The sequence below is a fragment of the Canis lupus genome, chromosome 22 (genome assembly GCF_003254725.2).
Source record: "Canis lupus dingo isolate Sandy chromosome 22, ASM325472v2, whole genome shotgun sequence".
NCBI classification, from domain to species: Eukaryota; Metazoa; Chordata; class Mammalia; order Carnivora; family Canidae; genus Canis; species Canis lupus.
The window spans coordinates 15,571,647-15,597,825 of record NC_064264.1 but is presented as its reverse complement, the minus strand read 5'-3'; the positions used below and the strand labels follow the sequence as shown (position 1 = coordinate 15,597,825).

The window sequence follows — 26,179 nt, the reverse complement described above, 5'->3', positions numbered from 1 at the left end:
CTATGGACCTACATTTTTTTCATAGATTCTAATGAGTTTCTATATGCCTGAATATAGTTATCTCTAGGTTGTGGGAGGACAGATGATCTTTAAGTTTCCTTATTCATTTTTATATCTCTCATACCTAGCAATTAAGAAAAATCTTGTCAATAATGTTTTTTTTAAGAAATTCATTTTTAAATTAGTTTTGATTATTCACAACGAAGAGTTGTGTTTTACTTTTTTTAATCCAGATGAAAAGCAAGATTTTGTTTTGTTTTGACGAGATGAGATAATTATAAAAACAACACATCTTTAAAAAAAACAAAACACATCTTAAAATATTCAGAAAATGCATTCTAGAAACAGGTCAGAGCTATGGAGATATAAATATGGGAATTCTCAGTAGACAAATGGTAGTCAGACAACACAAGTACAGAGATTACTTTGGAAATCAGTGTGGATAGAAAGGAGATAATTTTTAAGAACTGAGCCCTGAGACTCACTAACATTTAGGGCTCAGGATGATGAGGAGGACACATCAGAACACTGAGAAGGAAAAGCAAGCAAGGCTGATTGATATAATGGAAGCTAAAGAGAAAGACATTTCAGGAGGGACACAGTGACAGCTGTGCCCAATACTGCTGAGCCGTCAAAGGAGCTGAGAACCTTGAAACAACCATTGGATTTATGAATGAAGAGACAGGTGACTGAGGAGGCTGGTTTGGGAACAGTGGGTAGGACAAATACTGAAATGTGTTCAAGAACGTGTTCAAGAAAAATTAGAAACTGAGGTTCTAGATCAGTCTTTCAAGGCAGTTTGTTATAAAAAAAAAAAAGGGGAGAGAAGTAGAAGGAGTCAGGTTCCAATGAGGAAATAGCATTTTGGTTTGCTGAAGAGAACCGTGGCTTGGGGAGAAATTGATGTTAGGAAAAGAGTGGATTGCTGGAGCATTGTCCTCGTATGAGAGGCTGAGGTCTAGGGTTGACCCTGTTAGAGTATGTACCGTCTATGGGTAGGAATGGGAGGGAGGGTAGAGTATGGGGGCCGTAGTGAGGCAGGTGGAAAAACATCACCCCTGAAGGGGGGGTTTGTGGAAGCTCTTTTCTCTCTGGTGGAGTAACTAATTTTTGTTTCTTCTGTAGTTTAAGAATTTTCTAAGAACCTTTTTCCAAATGGCATGGTTTATTTAAACCATCTTTACAGAAATATTGAACCTTGCTATGAGATGTATCACCCACTCTTCTGAGTTATAAACCGGGGGGGATTTAAACTTTCCAGAAATACCAGATTTTCTACTTCAGTCCCTTTGATTCCAATTGCCTTTAATATGGTCACCCAATTTTAACTTCCTAAAACCTTATTCTGCAGTTTTCTTCCTGATATGTTGTAACTGTGAGAAAGTCCATTTTATTTCTCTGCGCTTTCACATTTAACTTGAGAAAACCCTGTTTTCCAGATATTTAACCAGTTTCTAAATTACTTAACCAGGTGCCAGAGTAGTGCATTTAATGTACCAAGTAATGATTACTGATTGCTGGTCAATCCATATTCTAATTGCTTTTCCCCTCAAGGTATTGTTCTCTTGGGGGAAATTGTCAGCTGTTCAATGTTTTGAGACCAGAAACATTTAAAAATGCATTAAAACTTAAACTTGGAGCTTGCTAGAAACACATTTAGCTGGCTTTACTACTAGGTTCTAATCACTTTTCCCATGTAATGAATATGACTTCATTTTGTGTTGAAGTCTGTTTTCTCAGGCAGATGGATATAACCATTTTCTGAAATTATTGCCACAATAACTGCTAATAATATAATCATAATTACTTCCTTGCATTTATATGTATATGTCAATTCTACTCAATCAAGATATTCCCCTGGAAAATATGTTACTAATATAAAATATTAACATAGTTTTGTTGGCCATTTCAATGTGAGGAAATCAACTTAACTCTATTGTCCAAAAATGCTAATATAGCTAACCTAAATTATCAATAGTAATCTGAATGACTAACAGGAGAGAAAAAGGAAAAGGAAAAAGATGACCTCTTGGGGCTACTTTATTTCCTGTTATTGGCAGCAGATCTCTCATATCCGAAGCTTATTTTGTTCAGGAATCTAGATAACAAAAGAAATAGTCTCTTAAAGTGGGGGCTTAGGGCTTATGGACACGTTTGAGCATTTCTTCATTTCGGGTCTTTTTAATAGTCAAACAAAAATGTCACAGAGAGGCCTGGGTGGCTCGGCAGTTGAGCGTCTGCCTTTGGCTCAGGTCATGATCCTGGGGTCCTCAATTGGGTCCCACATCAAGTTCCCGCAGGGAGCCTGCTTTTCCCTCTGCCTGTGTCTCTGCTTTTCTCTGTCTCTCATGAATAAATAAATCTTAAAAAAAAAAAAAAAAGTCACAGCATTTTGCAAAGTATATTAAGAAAATATAATGAAGTAACTTAATCACCATTGTTTGCAGCTAACGTTCTATTTTGTACATTTTTTATTCAGGTTCTAGATGTTTCTCTTTTCTTTCTGCTTTCCAGTTTGACCTAGTAACTTCTTACCTGAAAAATGGGAAACGATGACCTGCTTCTTTACCACTGTCTTTTATTAGACATTATTAAGTTTGCAGGTGATTCAGAATCAGAAGAAGTAAAAAATATATGTATGCATATGTCTTAAGTGGGTAACAACATATGAGGAAAACTGAAGCATTATGGGCACAGCTCAGTATGAGGAAACACAAAATAGAATTGTTAAAGACCTTACTAAGATTAGCACAGGAAAGCACTGCCGCCTCAGCTGTGAAATACAGGCTTTGTGAAATCTAGAAATTTCTTTTACCATTCTTATTATACTTCCACATTCTTTTTTTTTTTTTTTTTTTTTTTTTACTTCCACATTCTTAATATAGGAGTTGTTCTGTTTCTTTATTTCTCCCTTTTCACCAGCATGGCATACTCTGTACATTGTTTAACCATAGACTGAAATAATGAAACAAAATACTAGAATACTTATTTCAGCAATGTTTTCACCTTCACAAATGTCCCAGTTTCTTGAAATTACCCTTCGGAGCCAGTTTACAAGCCACACAAGTAAAGGCCTGTTTACTTCATAGTCTTCCCTCATTGATCAGAAATGATTTTATGAGATTCTTCTTTTTTTTTTTTTTTTTTTTTTTTTTTTTTTTTTTAAGCAAACCCTCCAAAGGGCTGCTAATTATTTTTCTATGGTCAAATCTACTCTCAAGGGGAGAATTTCTTGCCACCATTGAAAACATAGATGCTATGGGCAGTGAGGGCAATTACAGAAAAATCGGCAGATTGCTCTGAGCAGAGTGAGAGGGGCATCGAGGGAGGAAGTATAACTTCCCAGAGAAATTTTTGAAAAGGTTTCTTGTTAAGCAGGGTCCTCAAATATTTAAAAATCTATTGTTGCTCTTTTGTCATGAATCAAGAAAGTACATTCTGGGTTTGGGGATTTTTTTTTTTTTTTTTTTTTCTGATCTGTTTCTTTGGGGTATGGAATGTGCTGCATTCATTTCTGAATGTCCAACCCTTAACATACTGTATGGCACATAGCAAGAGAACAGTAAATGATGACAGAATAAATATCTATTTTTTGGGCAGACATATCAGTTCATCTTTACTTAAGAATCACCTTTATTTAGGTTTTTCTTGTTTTAGCAATGCAGTGCTTATTTGTTCTTTCATTCTTTCCACAATTTTTGAGAACTTGAGGATACCAATGTGAAAAAAGAGACAAAATCCCCAGTCCTTCTAGAGGATAAATTCTGAAGAAAGAAGATGATAAACTGTATAAATAAAATGCATAATATGTTAGATGGTGAAGTAGGCTATGGGAAAAAAAAAATCTGCTTTAGGATGGGGGTGGAGCTAATGCCTGCTGGATAATAGAAACACTGAGTACCAGAGCAACTAACATTTTGGAGAGGAGCCTACCCATTTTTCATACCTACAGCTGAGGCATGTGTACCTGCCACTGTGAGGTGATGCCAATAGCTTCTCAGGCTAGGGACTGGCAATCGGGCCTTGGCCCCAGAAGTGGGGTATCAATTTCAGAGCAGTGAAACCAGCCACATTTTGGCAGTTGTGTGCAGCCGGACCAGCAGAAAGCAAGACTGAAAAGGCCTCAGCAAAGAGTCGGTTCCCCTTCATAATGTTTACTATATTCTGAAGTTGGGGGCAGTGAGGAGTTGCACAAGATTAAAAGTTAGCAGAAAAGTCTTGTTGAGGAAATAACGTGCTGGGAAATCACTTGAAACTCTGGAAGGCTATATCCTAGGAACCAGGAATTGGGGCAAATCAGAATAGACTAAGTCTTACTAAGTCTGCAACTTAGCCTAGAGTCAGTTTTGTCCCTGAATGGATTAAGGTGATCATTTACTCTTCCTAAGAGAGGAAAATGTGAGCCCTCATGTAGAAGACTGTGTCATCTGAGGCATCCTTGTTCTTTGCTTTTTAATATGTATATAACGTCCAGATTTCAAAACATTCCTAGGCATGTCAAGAGATAGGACATATGAACACACAAACATACACATACAAAATAGCAATATGCAGATGATCCAGACATCAGAGTTATTAGACAAGGACTTTGAGATTAAAATATTCAAGAAAATAAAATAGAGAAGATGGAATGTTTTACCAAAGAATTAGAATCTCAAAAAGAATCAAATGGAAATTCTAGAATTGAAAGATACAAAATCTGAAATGAAGTGGATGGATAAAATGATGAATAAATGTCAACTTAAACAGGGATCCCTGGGTGGCGCAGCGGTTTAGCGCCTGTCTTTGGCCCAGGGCGCGATCCTGGAGACCCGGGATCGAATCCCACATCGGGCTCCTGGTGCATGGAGCCTGCTTCTCCCTCTGCCTGTGTCTCTGCCTCTCTTTCTCTCTGTGTGTGACTGTCATAAAGAAAAAAAAAAAATACGGTGTATTTAAAAAAAAAATGTCAACTTAAACAGTAAACAAAATTGATAAACTGGAAGACAGCCGGAAAATATCCAATAAGAAGCACAGAGAGGAAAAAGAGGAAAGAAAAAAAGAGTATAATAGACATGAGATACACAAAAGGGCTTAACAGCACTGTCCAGTAGACTGTGTCATCGCAGGATACATATATAACTTAAACAGTTGAAATTAACCTTAATTTATTTAACCCAATGTATTCAAGTTATTTCAACATATAATTAGCATATAAGTATCAATCAGCTACTTTGCTTTTATTCATCCACAGTCTTTGAAATTGATATGTATTTTCTACTTCACATCTTGTTTTGGACTCTCCATTTCACGTGCTCCACAGTCTTATGTGGCTATGGCTACCATATTAGCTCAGATTTACATGTTTATAATTAGAATCCCAGAAGGAAGAGAGGAAAGGAGTCAGAAGCAATATTTTTTTTAAAGTAGGTAGGAAAGGGGATAGAGAATGCTAAATATCAGCAGTGAGGAGGACATGAGGAGGTATATAGTTTTAAATAAAGACATGAGAGGAGGTGCCTGAGTGGGTCAGTAGGTTAAGCCTTTGGCTTAGGTCATGATCTCAGGATCCTGGGATCAAGCCCCACATCAGGCTCCCTGCTCAGCAATGAGTCTGCTTCTCCCTCTTCCTCTCCCTCTGTGATCTCTCTCATTCTCATTCAAATAAATGAAATCTTAAAAAAAAAAAAAAAGAAGAAGAAGAAAACGACATAGGAGGGCCTTCTTACAGGGCAATATTTGAGGATAGACATGAGGAGAAGGGGAAATAAGTGAGCCCTGCAAATAGATAAGGGAAGAGGCCCAAGGCAAGAACCTAAGGCAGGATATGATGGCATTTTTAAAAAAACATCAAGGAACCTAGTGTATGATAGAGGGATTAACTGGAAGACAAGGAGATTAGATCAGAGAAGCACAGAAGGCCAGATCATATAAAGCCTCAATAGACTTCTTAAAATTTATCTAGAAGTAAAGAATATATATATTTCTATATTTTGTTTATACACTTAATATTAAGGGAGGGGGAACTCAAGATTTAAAAATTAAGTTAATTTTTAAATTTTTAAATTTTAATTTTTTTCTGCTGTTGTTAATTAAAAAAAAAAAAAATGTGTCCTGAAAGTGACTAATAAAGTCCTATATAAGTCCTTCATAAGTACACCACTACACAGGCAGTGGGAAGAGTCAGGAAAGGTGTGGTTTGTTTTGAGATTGGTTTTCAGAAATCCTTTTCCCCTAGTTCGTTAGATTATGATCAAACTCTGTTAGCGTAAATTTTTAAAATAATACCTTTTCCGCACTGTGACTATATCTAGCAAGAAAATACAGTTATTTCCAAATTTTTTAATAAATTTATTTTTTATTGGTGTTCAATTTGCCAACATATAGAATAACACCCAGTGCTCATCCTGTAAAGTGTCCCCCTCAGTGCCCATCACGCAGCGCCCCCCCCCCCACCTCCCCTTTCACCACCCCTAGTTCGTTGCCCAGAGTTAGGAGTCTTTCACGTTCTGTCTCCCTTTCTGATATTTCCCACTCATTTTTTCTCCTTTTCCCCTTTATTCCCTTTCACTATTTTTTATATTCCCCAAATGAATGAGACCATATAATGTTTGTCCTTCTCCGATAGACTTATTTCACTCAGCATAATACCCTCCAGTTCATCCACGTTGAAGCAAATGGTGGGTATTGTCATTTCTAATGGCTGAGGAATATTCCATTGTATACATAAACCACATCTTCTTTATCCATTCATCTTTCGATGGACACCGAGGTTCCTTCCACAGTTTGGCTATTGTAGACATTGCTGCTAGAAACATCGGGGTGCAGGTGTCCCGGCGTTTCATTGCATCTGTATCTTTGGGGTAAATCCCCAGCAGTGCAATTGCTGGGTCGTAGGGCAGATCTATGTTTAACTCTTTGAGGAACCTCCACACAGTTTTCCAGAGTGGCTGCACCAGTTCACATTCCCACCAACAGTACAGTTCCAAATTTTTTATATGCACTTTTTTTTTTTAAGATTGAAAATAACCACATTGAATTAGGAGTTAAGCATGGATTTTTTTTTTTTTAATTTTTTTTTAGTTATAAGTGGCTCAGTCTGTAGTATGTGTTAGGAGACATAAGGAGATCTAGTTACAAAGGTAAGACACTTCCTTATCTGACAAATGAAGGTTGTAAAATTGAGGATGCCTAGGTGTTAATATTGTCTTCTTGCTCAGAAGTATGTAACAATGTAATTCCTATAGCAAATCTGGGAAAATAAAGATGAATCTTCATTTTCTGAAGTTGGGTGAGATGATAAATTATTATAAAAGATCTGTCTTAGAAAAAGAAAAGTGGTGAGAAGAAAAGGTTGACAAGTGTGAGGACTGAGTTTCTTCGAGGATTGGTATTAGCTCTAGGTTTTTAACACTTCTACGCATAATCTGGAGAAAGGGTAGGACTCAGTTAAATATCAGAGGTTTTATAGAACACAGAACTTTCTAGTAGAAAGTCAATAAATTGTTAAGAGTCCTCAGATGCAGGACATCTGGGTGGCTCAATGGTTGAGCATCTGCCTTTGACTCAGGGCATGATCCTGGAGTCCCAGGATCGAGTCCCACATCAGGCTCCCTGTGAGGAGCCTGCTTCTCCCTCTGTTTCTGCCTCTCTGTGTCTCTCATGAGTGAATAAATAAAATCTTAAAAAAAAAAAAAAAGAGTCCTCAGATGGGCAGCTAAATATTGAAATGGGCAAATGCAATGCTATATAGCTGGTCATTGAAAATCCAATATATGTATGTCTGTGTATATGACTTTAAAGCAGTGGCTTTTTTCTTTTTCAAAGGGTACCCCAATTCTTTTGAAAATCCAATGAAAATTATGAACCATTTCCCTAGGAAAAGCTCTTAATCCCCACAATAAAAAGTCATGTTTTAACATGGTGGTCTTGAATTAACTAAAAAGTTACAAAGTGATTTTCCTCAGTCCATTCATTCAGTAAGTGAACAAATACTTATTGAGCTTCAGTTATAAACTTGATCCTAAATTAAGTACTGAAATACATAAGGACCAAGACAAACTTGACAGCTGACTTCACATAGGTTACAATTTAGGGAAGGAGATAAATAAGAAAGCATTTATGTCATAATGTGATAACTGTTCCCACACTCTTGCCAGAATGCTTTCAAAGACTCTAGAGGGGCACCTAATTCAGACTGTATGATGGACAAAGGGGTTTCAGAAATAGCTGTGAGGGGCACTAATTAACATCCAATGGTTACTTTCAATCACATTTTTAAAAATTCACAGACACAGAATGTTATATCTGCATTTCAAAGATTTAATGTCCATAGGTCTGACATACCTCAAGATGAGTAAATGCAATGAATAAAGAACAAAAATGAACAGAAGAATAACAGCAGTTTTTAAATGTATGATTTCTTTTGGACCCTAAGACAGGCTGAGAGAGACCATGATAAAATAGACATATAAATGCATATATGTATACACATATATAAAATAAGTAAATTTATTATTTATTTATTTATTTTCAACAGGGATGGAGAAAGAGCTGACATTGTGTTAACAAAGACTTGTTTACCAAATCCCCCAATACTAGAATAAAAGATATGTATCCTTGAAGCTTGATCTGAGTAACTTCCTTTAAAACGTAAATATTTTGGGACTCGTTATCCTAAAGATTGTACCAGAAGGAAATTAAAATTAAAATTAGTGGAAATGAAGATTTCTGATAAGTTTTAGAAAGACAGGAATATTAAAATAATGTATATCACGTTTGAGGTTGATTTCACAAGGATAACCAAACAATTTTTATTAGTATAACAAAGACTTCCTGTCTTAGCAGACAAGCCCTGTGGAATCTCACTGATATAACATAGTAAAGGTTGATTTCTCTCCCCGTGAGATCCAGTATGGGCTAGGCAGTTTACGTCTATCATGCAACTAAATCCTCATTCTCTTCTGAAGGGAAAGAAAAATAGAGGAGATGCTTTGGATCTTAATTGCCTGACCCCAAATGGGACACATGTCACTTCAACTACTAAGAAATCTGAGGTGGCCACATGGTCCAACGTAATTGCAGAGTAGTCTAGGAAGTGTAGGAAGGCCTATGGAATATTTGGTGACCACTGTGTCTATCACACCCTTCAATACTACGTTCTTTGGGGACACTTGTCAACAGAAATATTATTGTGGCCTGACAAAGGAATGAATACATATGTGCCTTTATTATGCACCCCTGCATGAACATATGTGTCCTTCATTTCCAGAGTTCTCCAAAACAGGAAGTATCCACCAGAGAAATATTTGACTACTATAACAAAGCTTTGTAGCCAAGAGAATGCAGGATAAGAGGGAAGGGGCAATTCACTGTTACAGTGTAGAGAGATATGCTATTATGAGAATTGCTATTTCTTCCCCTTTGTCCTTCCTCAGGATAGAAATAATGGGTTAAGTGGGAAATGGTGGCACCACTAAACAAAACAGGGAAAGAGCTGAGTTTCCCCCCCTCCCAGGAGAAAATAAGTCTGCATTTAGACATGAGGAATTTGAAGAGGAAGAGGGAAGAGATGGAGGCAACATTCTGTACACAGATAGAAATGAGGCCTGCAACCCAAAAAAAAGTGTTTAGCATAGAGATGTAAAATTTGGAGACAAAAGCCTAAAGTTGAAGCCATGGAGCGCCATGCACTTTATAGAGGAAATACCCACATTTAGGGTCGATAGTGTGAGAGGATGGAGGAGTAAGAGGATCACGGGGCAAAAAAAGTGAATGAGCAGTATTGCTTCAGGGCCAGCAAAGGATCTGCTAAGGAGTTTGGAAGGAGACAGAAAAAAAAAAGAATAGCTCTTTCCACCCAATTTAGAGATTATAAAATCCAAGTGCGCCCATCATTCTGATTCCGCTCCAGTGGCCCATGCAAGGTCACCAACAGGCAGCCCTTCCCCAGTGAGCTCTGCCTCCAACCACCAAACTGCTCACAATCCATGAACCGTGAAGAAGTCCTGGAGAAAGTCCAGCTACAAATTAAGATGGAGTAAATGACAGCATTTTCTAATAACAATCTGGAATTCAGACCAGTCTGCCTAAAAGTGTTTCTAGAAGACTCGGATGCAGGGAAGTAGATTAAGAAGCTAGTATTCGGGATCCCTGGGTGGCGCAGCGGTTTGGCGCCTGCCTTTGGCCCAAGGCGCGATCCTGGAGACCCGGGATCGAATCCCACGTCGGGCTCTCGGTGCATGGAGCCTGCTTCTCCCTCTGCCTGTGTCTCTGCCTCTCTCTCTCTCTCTCTCTCTGTATGACTATCATAAATAAATAAAAAAAGAACAAGATTTAGCCAATCCAATATCACAAATAATAAAGAAAAGTGACATTACACACACACACACACACAAAAAAAAAAAGCTAGTATTCAAATGATTGTGGTGGAATTAACATCTCATGATCTCTGTGGATCTCTTAAGAAAGAGAACAAATTTAGTCATATCATCTCTCATGCAGATTATTGGAGCTGTCTCTTACCTGGCCTCCTCGATTCTATCCTGTCCTCTAGTCTGTTCTGAACCCAGCAGCCAGGGCGAGCTTATTGGAGTACAGGTCGGATTAGGTAACTCTTTTCAGAACCCTCCGGTGGGATAAGAGATGGACAAGGCCAAACCACCTGTCCCCATCAGGTCTCCGGCCTCAGTTCAGCTGCTACTGCCCTGGCTTCCTCCTCTTCAGCCATCCAGCCACCTTGCAGTCCCCAGAACACATGGGTCTATACTTGCAGTTCCTGCCGCCTGGAACATTTTTCCTTTAAAATATATGCACGCTCACCCTGGGATCTCTGCTCCATTTTCACTTTATCAGAGAGGTTCATTCTGACCATCCTTTGTTAAATAGCAAGCCCAGTCCTCAGTGTGTCTGCCCTGCCTGTCCCTCTATTTATGCTGACCACCCTCAGACATGTGTTTGTATTCGTCTGTCTCTGGGAGCCCCCTCCTGCCTCACCCTCACAACACAGGCTCCAGGAGGACAGGCACCCTTTCGGTTTTGCTCTCTGCTCTTCCTAGAACAGAGCTTGGCTTGTGATAGGAGTTCAGTAACTAATTGTTGAATAAAGGGATAGATACAAGAGATGCTTTGAAGTCACCTACGTGTTTCTTTTTTTACTAGAAAAATATGTATATCTACCTATATTTCACTTTCTCTTTTTAAAGATTTTACTTTTATGTAATCTTTACACCCAACGTGGGACTTTAGCTCACAACCCTGAGATCAAGAGTTACACACTACTGACTGAGCCAACCAGGAGCTTCTATGTTTCACTTTCTTCTTCTTTTTCTTCTTCTTCTTCTTTAGATTTTATTTATTTCTTTAACAGAGAGAGCATGCATACAAGTAGAGGAGTGGCAGGCAGAGGGAGAGGGAGAAGCAGGCTCTCCGAGGAGCAGGGAGCCTGATCTGGGGCTCAATCCCAGGACCCCGAGATCATGACCTGAGCCAAAGGCAGACACTTAACCGACTCAGCCGTCCAGGCACCCCTGTTTCATATTTAATAAGAATATTTTAACAACCCCAAAACAAAACATAATGTTAATTTAGATTTGTATACATTTAGCTTTAGGAATCATTATTTTGTTTCATTTCCCCTCAGCGAACACTTGGGAGCAGCTGTTAGAGACCACTGCACTCTGCCGTCCCCGTTCTCCTAGGCCTATTAATCCTTGCCATGTACTATTTGTGGTGTTCATAGGAAATAAATTACCTCGAGCTGATTTAAGGAAATAAGAATATTGCTTACTTTCTGTTTTTAGGAAGGTAGGAATATGGCTTATTGCGCTATTCCTTTTGTCAAGATATACGACTACAATACTTTTTTCAGACAGGAATCTAATGACACTTGTTTTTTGTACATTTGCACCATAATGTTTGTACGACAGAGATGTTTAAAAAGATAAGAGGGATATTTGCTGGTGTTTTGTTATCTTTCATCAGGTATTATACTCATATTCAAGTTGCTTCAAGAACTGCTGTTTTAAAGTTCAGACTTGCAGATGTAACAGGTTGTCCTAGAAGGTTTCTTGTCACTACTTTTATTTTGTCCTCCTTTTATGGTTGTTTTGAGGCAGTAGTCCTGTGTTTCTTTATTAGAAAGACATTTTAAGTTATTTTAAGTCCTTGAGAAGACCATTTACCACAGGGAATCAGAGATAGCATACAGGAAAAGACTTTAAAACCCCACATTAAGCTCAGAGTGAAATTGTAATCAGACAACCAATTATTTAATTTTCTTAATGATGTTCTTTATAAATGTCAATGCAATAACTTGTCATAGGGAGAAAAATAGTAAGAGCGTGAAATGTATTGATAAATATAAAAAGCAAGAAAACAGATCTTTGAAAAGATGCTGCCCCTATTTTAGTAACCATAAAAGAGGCATTCTTTGGCTTATGCACATTTGGGCATATGTATTTTATTAGACTTTCCTGAGTGTTTAATTTTTGTCAGTACATAACAGAGTTCTCCTTTCTTTGACTACTATAATTTAAGATATTAGAGATTTTTTTTTAAAAAAGGCCAGGAACACTGTTTACTTCTAAACCAAATTTTATGTAGAAGCAACCATTGTTTACAAGCACAATTAACATCTTAGAATGAAAGCATAATTATCCACTATTTCTAACCCCTTTCATGGAAATATAAAATCATTAGCACAATAAACAAGTAGCTGTTAATCAGTTCCATGATTTAAAGTTGTTTCTAAACATCATGAACACTTGTTGTTCTTTGCTTTTATCAATAGGTAGTCTTTATTCACAGCTTGTGTAGATGTGAAAACCCAGCTTTTGGTACTCAGATTCAAGGCTGTTCCAATTATCAAACAGGAGTCACATTCACTAAAGGGAGAAATGATTCTTAGATCTGTCACATGTTTACAATCCTACATCTGTCACAGCCAAAGAAGCAGTACGGTCTCCTGGTAGCTATGATGACTAGTGGGCCTTCTCTCTCACACACACTCACTCACACAAAGAAGGAGGGAGAGATGAAATAATTAGAGATATTGCTATATAAGCCTCAATTCCTTCTTTGGAAAACCTTTCTGCCCTCTAACCTACCTTACGGACAGCATGCTGAGTACTTTGAGGGAGTATTATTGTTTCATTTTGATGTGTCTAAATTTTTTCAACCGTCATTACGTTGCACAGCTATCAATGTACCACATGCCAGTCAAGTTTTTAGTCAAGTTCAGTGATTCAGTGGTTTGGAATGAAATCATCCTAATCTCTTGGGAATGTGTGACTCCTTAAGTTATTTGTAATATAATTAAAAGTTCATTTTACAACTAGAATGGAATTACAAGTTTACTTTGACTTTCAGGAAGTAAAAGCAAATACATCTCAATTAATACAATGAGAGTCTGTTTTTGGTTTCTTTATTAATGGTTTACACAAAATCAGGAGCCTCATCATTTACAAAATAGGGAAAATATAAAGCACTATAGAAAATTCAATTTAGCGCTACGGAGATTACTGCAACACAGCAGCTCTTTATCTGTACTAGTATATAAAAGCACTCCTAACAGTGCATCAATTTTCACAGCCATTTAGTAGATTAGAAAGCAATTGTAAACAGCGTAAAACCCACATTAACTCCTGTCAACATCCTGCCTTTTGCTCAGTTATGGATTTGTTTGAAATAACAGTGAGATCTAAAGTGATTGCATCGACATCACAGATTGTATTATAAATATGAATGAACCTGCTATAATGAGATGCATAGCACTATATGGCAGGAGTTTGTCCTCCCTGTCATGGTAACAGGTTTGTGACATAAGGGAATATGGCATTGTCTCTAAGAAATAACTCCACATGTTCCCAAATGGTAATCATATCAACTGACATGTTTTCAGATTGCCCTAAATTTTATATTCTAATATTGTACCATTAATAACCATCTGCTGTTTAATGTTCAAAAGTCAATCCAGATGATGTGAAACCCGTTGAGCGATTCCTAAAAAGTGATTATTAATTTAAATGATATTTTTGATTTTTAGTAGATTATCTTGATTGATCTCTGCCTAAAAGCATAAGATCAAATAACCCTCTCATCTGAAAAGAAACTCGTGAGTGGGATTGGGTACAGTTAAAATGGAAATTCTTTCACATGAGAAATAAGAACTACATCCTTACCTTTCAGGCTTCTTCAGTAAGGATTGTGTAAGGCGTTTTCTTCTGTTTGGAAGATCAGGGTGTATATCTTTCTGATTTTTGTTTGTTTTTAAAGATAACCACACTGAGAGGTTTTGGTGGTGGAACAAAGAATGTTTTTAGGAGACATCTTTTCATACTATTAGAGTAGAAGAACGGGTTACCAGTGCATATCTTTTTAATTGCTTGATTCAGCTCGAATTGTCATTCTTTTTTAGATAAGGGTCATTTTATTCTTCTGCTTAATGTCTTTCTTGTTGGAATACTCTTATTCTGGAAAAGTTTCATACTGACTTCTGAAGCACACTTTTTAGTCTTCAGCAAGTGTAAGTGCACATTTTAGTATCAAAATTATGAATCCACTTGGATTGTGACAGCTCACTTATTAGGTGATTTACCAGGTTGTCAACCACCCTTCTTGGTTAGGAAATTTGCAGGTATGGTTTTCTGGGGCTTGGAACTGGGGGCAAGTAGTCACGTGATGTTGTTTAGTGACTTACTTGTTAAGTACTGTGCTTTGTACTTTCTAGACATTGTATTATCTCATTTAATACAGTCTCCTCCTAACTGGTAAATATATGAAAGGGGAAATCATCTGGATGTATTGCAATACTTGTTTTTTCCAAATACACAGTTAACTTGCAAAAGTAAATTCCAGGAGAGAGAATATAGGATTGGCATTGTTTCCTTGGCTTTTTGGTTCTGACCAAAGCTATGGCTCAAGGTCTGGTACTGGGAAGAGGAGGAAAATACGATGGTGCACATCTTTCATGGTGCTTGCCTTCAAGTAAATAACAGCTATGCCCATGAATATTTGCCTTCACCCTTTTTTCCTATAAAGAGTATTTATGGGACTGGCCACAGAGAGTGTGTATGTGTTTGTGTGGGTGTGTATGGGAATCCTGTTTTGCATGATGAAACCTAACTAGTAACCTACAAAAATATATTCACTAGAAGCTGTGGCAGTGGTTCCAAGTTAGAAAGATGATTAGTATATTCATTTTTATCAACTGTAACACTTTATGATGCTTATGGAAATATTCTTAGTAAATTATTCAATCAAATAAATTTTACATGAGGGTTTTACTAACAAGTCTAAAAAATTATTTTCAACTAAATTCAGTCAGACAGATGGATTTTGTTCTCCAGGTGGTTGTGTATTTTTTGCTTGATAACCTATTTGGCAGCACTCTTTTGAACCTGTGAATATTTATATTTCAGGGCCCTCTCAATAATTAAGAAATCCACATTCAGTACCAGATGTTTCAAATGACTAAACAACTTTGTTTCATCCTAGAACTGCGACATTTTTTTTTGCTCTGTTTTCGTTTTTAATAACATTTTCCCAAGAATCAGAAACAAAGCAAGTATTTCCTAAAGTCTTAGGTTCACTAAGAAGCTATGTTAAGGTTAATTCACTTTATTAAGCAGAAATGTAGGCATTCCAAGAGCATTATTTATTTTAACAATTAAGTATTTTAGAAGCTTTAAAATCAGCTATTTTATAATGTTTTCAGTTACTTTTCCCTTAGGTTCTTAAAGTACCCAACGAAGAAACAAATTTAACTTTAAAAACTGAAAATATGCTTTCCGGCAATGTATTATCTTTTTGACAGAACTTTACATGTTTCTTGTAAGAAATGGGGCACCTGGGTGGCTCAGTGGTTGAGTATCTGCCTTTGGCTCAAGTCATGATCCCGGGGTCCTGGGATTGAGTCCTGCATTGGGATCCCCAAAGGGAGCCTACTTCTCCTTCTGCCTATGTCTCTCTCTTTCTCTCTCTGTCTCTCATGAATAAATAAACAAAATCTTTAAAAAAAAAAAATCAGACAATGAAGAAGGGCATAACTGCCTTTCTAGTCAGCTAGACTAAAATCAAAGTTTATCAACGTCATATACTTAGCATAAACTCTGACCTGAGAGGAGATTCTTGATTTCTATAGACAGGAAGTCTTAAAAGTATTCTATGGAGTTCAGGGTTTATAAACAATTCTCTGATTTTTTTTTTTTTTCAAGCCGCCTATCTTATTTTACCTTGATTAGATCATTCCAAAAATTCTTTTTCATAATATTAGTGAGATTGGTTATTGGTATTAATTTCAAAGCCAAAAATACTTAATAGGATCTCATATCTGACCATAAGCAAATCAAAGGTGGAATATTTAGGGGAGTTGGTTCATAAATAGTACCACAAGAATAATTCAAGATCAAAAAAATAAAGTCCCTTATTTGAAAAGTCAGGTTTCAGGATATTACTAAGGATTTTTCTTTATGATAACTTTGGAATATTATATACCAAATCATTTCATCATTTATTTCAGAAACTATTTCCTTGAAAATGCACTTTGGGCCTTTTAGAATGAGGATTATAAAGATCATTTGAAATTCAGATTAGAAGATATAATTTCCAATATAAATTATGATTCCAATTTGATTTTACAGATGAGAAATTCAAATTTGTTATATAATTTTGTAACAATTTTCTTTGTCTTTTTATAAAAACACCATATTGTTTTCACCATTTTGAAAATGTCACTACTTCATGAATTTTGCTACTTCATGAAAATTTGCTCCTTTTTTCTAAGTTGAGGAAGTGCACTATTGCACTGCAATTTGTTCTCATGTTGAGTTATACTAGTATACCATATATCACGATACTATATAAAGACTGTCAAAAAGAGCATTTACTTCATTTTGTTTTTACAAGTAGGAGAGAAGAACTTATACTGATAATTCTCTTCTTTGTTTGGACTAATGACCTATCCTTTTAATTTTTTGAAAGATTTTTATTTTCTTTTATTAGAGTGTGTGTTAGCAGGGGAAGAGGAAGAGGGAGGGGGCAACAGAATCTCAAGCAGACTCTGCACTGAGTTCAGAGCCCATCATGGGGCTCATCTCACGACCCTGAGATCATGACCTGCTCAAAACCAAGAGCTAACTGAGCCACCCAGGGTGCCCCATCCTTTGAAAACGGAGTTCTATGACAAAGACCATTAGAGAGATGCATATCTGGCCAGGTCACACTACCACCTAACATCTTTTTAGTGGCTTCCCATGGTTCTTAGAATAAAATTTCAGGCCTCTCCAGTCTCTGCCAAGTCTCTCCTACCTTTGGTCAATACATTCCATCCAACCAAAGAGCTTTCCATACATGGGCTTCATGCTGTTCCTTCCGCCTGGAATGCTGTTCTCTTGCTAAACCTGTCTCACTAACTCTCGTACTTTTTGGTCTCAAGTATTATTTTCTTATAGGAGTGTTCCTCTCACTGCCTTGCCTCGAAAACTTAAATCAGGTCCCCCGTTACACTTCATAATTGCATCCTTTACTTTTCCTTCATTGCACTTACAAGTTATAATTACATATTTGTTTGATTATTTGTTTAATGCCTGCCTCTCCCAATAGAGTGTAAGCTGTATGATTAAAGAAAGAGTTGGAGTCAGAGGAAAGACTTTATTATAATCAGTATTTCACACTTTGACAGGTAAATTAGACCAAAATAACTCCCAGGGAGCACCCCATAGCCTGATAACCATGAAATCAAGGAGAGGCTGTATGGTATAATACAGGAGGTACACAGACTGATTTTCAGAGGCCTCGAAGAATAGGAAGGTGGTGATGGGGGGGAGACGGGGTCAGTTTTATGTAGACAAAGTTTACCCTTATCAGTCATTTGGGCTTGTCTTTTGACCTCTCTGGGCCTCAATTTCCTTGTCAGTAAAAGGAAACCTAAAGTTCTATGGCTGTAATATTGTCAACCACAGATAGAACAGGATGAGGCTTGGGCTCCAGTATTCTTCTAGAAGGTAGGCTATAGTTGTGAATTGTACCAAGGATTCCAGATACAAGGAAGAACATAGAGCTTCTGGGGGTTCTGGGGTGATGTTGAAAGGCCAGAGGATGCACAGCAAAGGATACAGTCAACAAAACTAAAAGACAACCTACAGAATGGGAGAAGATATTTGCAAATGACATATCAGATAAAGGACTAGTTTCCAAGATCTATAAAGAACTTATTAAACTCAACACCAAAGAAACAAACAATCCCATCATGAAATGGGCAAAAGACATGAAGAGAAATCTCACAGAGGAAGACATAGACATGGCCAACATGCACATGAGAAAATGCTCTGCATCACTTGCCATCAGGGAAATATAAATCAAAACCACAATGAGATACCACCTCACACCAGTGAGAATGGGGAAAATTAACAAGGCAGGAAACCACAAATGTTGGAGAGGATGCGGAGAAAAGGGAACCCTCTTACACTGTTGGTGGGAATGTGAACTGGTGCAGCCACTCTGGAAAACTGTGTGGAGGTTCCTCAAAGAGTTATAAATAGACCTGCCCTACGACCCAGCAATTGCACTGCTGGGGATTTACCCCAAAGATACAGATGCAATGAAATGCCAGGACACCTGCACCCCGATGTTTCTAGCAGCAATGGCCACAATAGCCACACTGTGGAAGGAGCCTCGGTGTCCATCGAAAGATGATGGATATAGAAGATGTGGTCTATGTATACAGTGGAATATTACTCAGCCATTAGAAATGACAAATACCCACCATTTGCTTCAACGTGGATGGAACTGGAGGGTATTATGCTGAGTGAAGTAAGTCAGTCGGAGAAGGACAAACATTATATGTTCTCATTCATTTGGGGAATATAAATAATAGTGAAAGGGAATATAAGGGAAGGGAGAAGAAATGTGTGGGAAATATCAGAAAGGGAGACAGAACGTAAAGACTCCTAACTCTGGGATACGAACTAGGGGTGGTAGAAGAGGAGGAGGGCAGGGGGTGGGAGTGAATGGGTGACGGGCACTGGGTGTTATTCTGTATGTTAATAAATTGAACACCAATAAAAAATAAATAAAAAATAAATAAAAAATAAAAATCCAAAAAAAAAAAAAAAAAGGCCAGAGGAAAGGGTACAACTAGGGATTAATTATGACCTCTTCCTCTTTGGCTCCAAGTTCACACCCTTTCTTAGCCCCCTCGTCTTTGAACCTCAGTCTTTTCTCCCACCAAATTTCGTAGGTAAATTATCAGGATTCAGGAAAAGAGCTAAGAATTCAACTATGAAAGCTAATATTTTCTTTTACAAAAAATGGAAGAACCAACCAGTAATTTCTCAAAGCTATAAGGAATCTGTACCAAGTAAGACTGGGGGGGAAAAAGTTTTATTTTTAGTTATCAAAAGCATAGAACAAAGAATACCATCAAGTACAGCTGTGGTATTCTACATACTAAATTCTATTCTTGGCTTTTTAAAACCCTTTTTAACTCGTCTTAGGCTGAATGAGGTATTTTAGTCCTAACATGTACATTGCATAAGCTTTCTGCCAAACGGTCAGGATTATTTTTAACTAATGTTTACAAAGGATCAATGGACTGTATCCTTTTGTTTGTGTTACACATGAAAGGAATACAGTTTACTTTGTCCTAAACACCCTCAGTCAGCCATCTGCAAGTGGATTATGTACTTGAATATTAAAAAGTTACTTGTAAATTTAAAATGTTCCTGAACTGAAACATTCTTTCCTCTTTGTTTCCATCACTTACTTCATTAATTCTACATGTGTTAATAACTAAAATTGATCTATATACAGACTGACATGTCAGATGAACTTTTATTCTGAATTTTTCTGAAGCATGTATTTACAGTGGGTCAGTTTCTTAAAGTCAGAAAGATTATACCTTTGCTAATATAAAACATATTAGGTTAACAGAAGTGTGAGGAAATGCTTAAAATATGCCAGAGTTTAAGTTCTGATCCTTTACTGTATTTTCTAAAAAACTAAATATCATTAGGCAAGCTTTATGATCTTTGATTTGATACAGTTCAGCAAAAGATTGGTGAAGGTTGATGATAGAACATGAGGAGACAAAAACAAAACTGAATGAAATGAAATGACATGAAAAGCAGAAATTCCAATCTTTCGTACAAGGCATGGGTCTATATAATTTTCTCAATCTAGTCATCCTCTTTCCTTTAGAAAATCTGAGATTAGCTAATTTAAGATGACCCCATATGGATCAATTTTGTTCATATACAAAAATCGATCCTTTATCAGTCCTTTCTCCAACAATTAATGTTTTTTATAATTAAAACACATCTGACAGTTCACAGCCCAACTTCCTTCCCCAATACTCCTGTCATTTTCCCCCGTATCCACTAGACCTTTTCACAGCTGAGTACAGATCTTCCTCATCTTAACAGTGGAATTACATCATTACATTACATTAGCCTACAGTTGGGCTACGTCATTGCATACAAAAGCTATTTTATAATAATTTGTTGAATATCTCATGTAATTTATTAAATACTGTCTGGAAAGAGAAAAACAATGACTGTATGGGTACAGAATGGTTGTGAGTCTATTGGTCGCTGACCCTTTTAATGGCATGGATGACTGGGGGCCACCACTCCCCGCCGCTGTTGCCCAGCATCATGACAAAGTTTCCTACTGCATATTGCTGTCCCAGGAAAGAGAATAATTCAAAATAGGAAGTGTGATTACTTTTGAATGGGTATCACTTTTGCACCATCATAAAGTTGAAAATTCTAAGTCCAACCATCGTAAATTGGAGACTGTCTGTATTTTGTATCAGCTCCAACTTCTACCTGAGATGTTCTTCTACCCTTCTTTAGTTGATAGGCTTAGACTTACATATCAAGACTCCATATGAATATTATTTCTACAGTCAGTTCTTTGAAGGCTTAGTTTCTCTGTCCTATTCTATTCTTGCAGCATTTTTTTCTTTCATGGCTGTTTTAGCAGTTATTTATAATTTATTTGTTTTAATAATATGCATTTTCTCCTCTACACATCTAAGGGCCTTAGGGTCTAAGACCTCCTTCATCTTTGCATCCCCAGCACAATGGCTGGTAGATAGGTAGGAGGCAGTCCAGTATTGTTGCTTCAATGCATGAATTAAGTAACCAATTACATGAAATGTCTGACAGACAATCTTCTACTTTGAAACCAGTTGTATTCCCAAAGTTAATTTTTAAATCAGTTGTTTTGGAACTCACAAAGCAATTTCCCACAGAAACAATGTTATAAATGTTATAAATGGTGGTTAGGTTCCCAGGCTAGCCCTCAAGAGTCTATTTAACCCATAATGTAGCTGAAACACAATGCAGTTGTAATGAAAAATAGCAGAAAACAGCACTGTTACAAATGTGCAGTGTTTTCATTACATTAAGTAAATACAATTCCTCTTCTGTGTAAAAACTGCAATCCAGGGCAAATTATACCAATGGGCCAGCATAACATGACCTAGCGACAAGAACGTGATCGCTGAATACAAGCCAAGCGCTTTCACTAACTTGCCTTGTAGATCATTTAACTTTACTGTGCTTGAGTTTCTACATCCCCCTCTCCCAACTTGCTATTTCTTGCCTGCTCCCCCTGAAGAAAAAGCAAGATAACGTGTGTAAGTACTTACACACTGAAACATTTAGAGTACTCTAAACTGCAAATGCAGTTTGTATCATAGCATATTTCACAAATGAAATAAAACTGTATTATGAACAGTGGATGAGGTGAAAAAGTAACACCTGGAGTTTAAACTTCCACTGGCCTGACCCCCAAAGCCTGGGAACTGGATAACCACCATGTTATCTTTCTTCCACCTTGACCAGTGTTGAGACACATGAGTTAATCTCTCTGGACCTTAGTTTCCTCTTGGACAAATGACATTTAGATTAGATGACTGTCCAGTTCTTTTAATCTGATTGCCTGTATTTAACATTATTTGGACAGAGTGGTAACTTTGGTGACGTCAAAAATATCCTTAAAGTGTCATAAATATGATCTGAATTTCTTCATTTTCTCTTCTGTGGTTAGTTTGCTTCAAGAGCCACTTAGATACAGGATCTCTTTACTGCTTGACACACTTTCTTTCTTCCTTAGTCTGCTGATATGTCCGCCTGAAAACCAAGTGTGTTCCCCAACATCTGCCTTCAAAATCTGCCTGAAAACCAAGTGTGTTCCCCAACATCTGCCTTCAAAATCTGCATAGAAACTAACTTCTGTCATGTAGCGTCTCCATCCAAACTTGCAGAATAGCAGTCTTCTTATTCCACTCAGAACCCTGGTTTCTCCTATGAAGAGTCAAGTTCTCCTTCATGATTTGCCTGAGAGAGTTGATTCCTGTGCGGTAGATAGATGTTCCAGTTAACTGTCTAATCAAACTTTGTTCTCTATTAGGAGCCATCTGTTTGCCGATGACTACTGCTTTTTATTTTTGTGCAATCCATTTTAGTCTGTTTTTACCATACCACCTGCACTTCCCACTTTCCTAGCCCTTCTTCCTTTTGTGTGGGTGGCAGAGGGGACAGAGTGTGGCCAGCAGGGGTCTGCTCTCCTCCAAACAAAATGCTTCATGTACAGCCCTTCCTCTCTGACCGGAATGCCTCCTTCCTCAGCTGTCAAGCCCTCCTATATTTAAGCTCCCCCAGAAATCTTATGAGCCTTTGAGGAGACTTTTCTGGAACAAGGGAAGAAGTTGGTAAATTCTTAGAATATTTAACTTTTTGTAACAAGAAATTCACATTAGTCCTCAGGCATTACTTTCCTTATGTGCCTGAGTACTGACTAGTAAATAATAAATATTGTAACATAATAAATATTGTTCTGTGTGTAATGTCCAATGTAGTTTGGTACTAAAAATATTAGTAATAGGTGACCCATGTAATGTGTTCTCTTCATTGCCTTCTCTCTTCACCAGCAAAAGTGTCACTTGCTCTAAATCCTACCATCTAGGAGATAGGACATCTATAGCATTTTTAGTAGATTTCCCTTTAGGTAGGGTTTCCTGCACATTATTCTGATGTATCTTAAGTCCTATTGTTATTGAAAAGCTCCACTGAGACTTTGCCCTTGTGAAGCTTGCCTTCACTTAAACTATCCTGGCTTAGACCTCATTCCTCTAACATCCGCTTGCATTTATTGTGTGCACATCTCATCTGGCATTTCCATAACACTAAAGATGAGCCAACATGAGCTCTTTTGTTCATGGTACTTTTCAAGTCAGCAAGAATGCCTTAAACTTCTTGGTAGTATCTAACTTTTGTAGCTAACACATATACGTGCTCAATAAACATTTATTGATTCGTTATTCAATTACTTATTGAGTTATTTGTTAAGTTGAAATTTTCAGCTGATCCGTTTTTGACCTTTTCAGTTATTAGTTTTTTTTTGCCAGAGTTCTGTTTCCCCAGTGGCATTTTTACCATCAATAGGTTATGTCTATGAATAGAGGTCTAGAGACATTTTTAATGTGTTTGGGAAAATAAATTGAATAAAGAAGTTCAGATTTTAAAATTGCAGATGACTATTGTGTTAGTGATTAACTGTAGCAAACATATTTTGAAACAGTTTATCTAGCTGAGAAAAAGACAACAATAGAGCCATCCCTTGTGACCATTTTCAATGGCTTCCTTCAAAAATAGTCATTTTAAAGTTTTTGTTTCCTTCTTCCTTTAATCTCTCATGTTATGAATAATATTTAGTTGAACTCCCAAAGAAACTAGGGGAAGAAAATCTTTGGTGTTGATTTTGGATAAAATATGAGACATTTGCTTTTGTGAATTTTAATCTCAGAAGACTTTAACACAGTCTTTTGTTCTCTGGGCTCTTATGTCATTCAGAGATTTAAATTTAAACACCAATGTGTTTTTGACCACAAAAAGCCCACTGAAACACCTAAGTATGAAATTTTTAGTTGTTAATATCTATAGAATTTCAGTATTCTCTTAATTACCAGTTCAGCAATTCTCAGATGTGTAATAATGCATTTGGTTGTCCTGCCCATCCTCTGTAGGTACTTCACAGAATAAGCACCCAAATGTTATACCACTTTGTAGTTTATTATTTCTCTAATTTTTTTTTTACCCATATTAGCTTGGCAACCAAGTTAATTGATTAAAAATTATATTCTAATTAAATACTCAGTGAATCCTTTAGATATATCATTTCAAAGCATTAAAATATGTCAGATTTTGCCCTGATTTCATGTTGAGTTAAATAAAACTCTACTTCCTGAATTTTTGGCCTTATAACATTCTTCTTATGAATTTCCAGATCTTATTCATCACAAAGCACATTAATAGATCCAAAACTTCATGTGCTCTTTAAAAAAAATGTATTCGTCAAGGGTGATTGCTTGTTTTAGATCAAAAGTTTGATCAGCTCTATAATACCTTTTATAATTGTTTTTTTTTAAAGTCCAGACTTAGTTATTTCTCTCTGGTTTAAACATCTTGGCTGATTTTTAGAGTTGGATGAATTTCACTGTAAATTGCTGGTCGATGTGACTCGAGTACCCAGGAGCTGTCAGGATGGCTCAGTGATTTAGCGTTGGTGTCCTGCAGCTTTGACTGTAATCAGCAGATGCTGTGGTATTACCATAAATGTTTTCCTAACTGCTTCTGTCAAAAAGAGAAAATTCTTCCTGCACCGAGTCTGCTGCTTCTGATTAAATTCAGTTTGCCTTCTTTTGCATAATTAATGTCCCATGATGATCTCTAACCTTTTGTTTTTAATATTGCCTCTTGGTCTAGACTCACTCTTTATGGGGAAGCTCAACTAAGAACAGACAAAGAGAAATGGATGGTGCGTTTACATGAACCCCCAGCACCTCCATGGCTCTGAAGTTGTTACTATTTTATACACCATCGCTTGTCAAAGATCATGAAAGGTTCTGGTCTTTGCGATGTTTTTCATTGTTGTGCCACTGCTCTGTTCTACTTCTGAAGGCTGTTTCTGCAACGCTTTGGTGCACATGGTTTTGCCTGAGGATGTGGGATGATAGAATCTGCTTCAGAATGTGCTTACCCCGGGTGTGTAAACTGTGATAAACCTCAGGCACAAACCAGGCACAGGGCTCCTATTCTTCTGGTAAACTTTCTGTACCTGTAGCCCACAGCAAATCAGACACTACACTGGCCACAACAAAGTAAATGTATAAAGAAAACATAAATATGTTAAAAATAAATGCCCTATTTGTCAGTGAAAACATTTTTTACATTTTCCCAATGGGAAGAGATCTTTGAATTTGTTCAATAGCAGTCCCTTTTTCCTGAAAAGCCCAAAGTGCTTCATCATTTTCCTATTTATCCTTTTAGAACCTATGAGTACTCCTGCCCAGTAACCACCTGTGAGTTGATTTTTTTTTCTTTTTCAAGTGGAACATTGATGTGAATAGATATCCTTTGTGATTTTATTCTTATAGTTTAACATTAAAAAAAAAAAGTACACATGATGTCTCCTAAGGTACTAAATCAGGCCAGCAGTAACTGGCAAATTTATAGCTTAGAACTGCCCTGGAATCATATTTTCTGAAGTTAGGATTCCATCTTTTCCCTTTGTTTCAGAAGAAAGGACAAATTGCTGAGCCTTCACATTTTCTACAGCTTACCTCCTTTTTTCTGTAGGAAATTCTACTAGCAAGTATTTATCACATTATTTATAGTATTATTTTATTTTCTACTAGCAAGTATTTATCACATTATTTATAGTATTATTTTATTTTCTATTTCAATTCCCAGAATTGAAGAATTTTAGAGTGGAAAAAGATTTTAGAAAAGTAGTAATTTCATGATTGATGAAGCTAAGCTGAAATGAGGAAAAACCACAAATCATGGCATATTTGGTTTGGTGGGTTTAACCTTTAACTACTAATATGTGAACTTCAAATGTAAATTTTAGTTTATCAGATTAAAACCAAATAAAAAGGAAACAAGAATTCTGAATTAAATATATCACTTCCTCTGGGGTGTCCCAGATCAATCGGATGGGGGCTGGCTCTGTGAGTGGTAAATGAATTCACCCAAGGCAGAACAAAGAAGAGAAAGAGAGAGAAGTTTGTTGATACACTGCAAGGGAGCAGCAGTCAGGACAGCAAAGGAAAGACTGTCAGCCACGAGGTGGTGGTGAGAGGCTATAGTTACAGGGCTGAGGGAGGAGCCACAGTAGCTTTGGAATTATCCCT

General features: G+C 37.0%; 1 protein-coding gene across 12 annotated transcripts in view; it reads left to right on the top strand.

The window, feature by feature from the left end:
• The window catches only part of DIAPH3 (diaphanous related formin 3), a 506,600-nt gene that overhangs the window by 444,136 nt on the left and 36,285 nt on the right, over positions 1-26,179 (top strand). Inside the window, exon 28 of one of the 12 annotated variants that reach the window (XM_049099482.1) lies at positions 8,519-8,603. The exons of the other annotated variants lie outside the window; for them this stretch is intronic. Within the exon in view, the coding sequence (XP_048955439.1) occupies positions 8,519-8,547 (29 nt within the window). The 3' untranslated portion in view covers positions 8,548-8,603. Of the gene's footprint in view, positions 1-8,518; positions 8,604-26,179 lie in introns of those variants that run through there. 12 annotated transcript variants of the gene reach the window in all.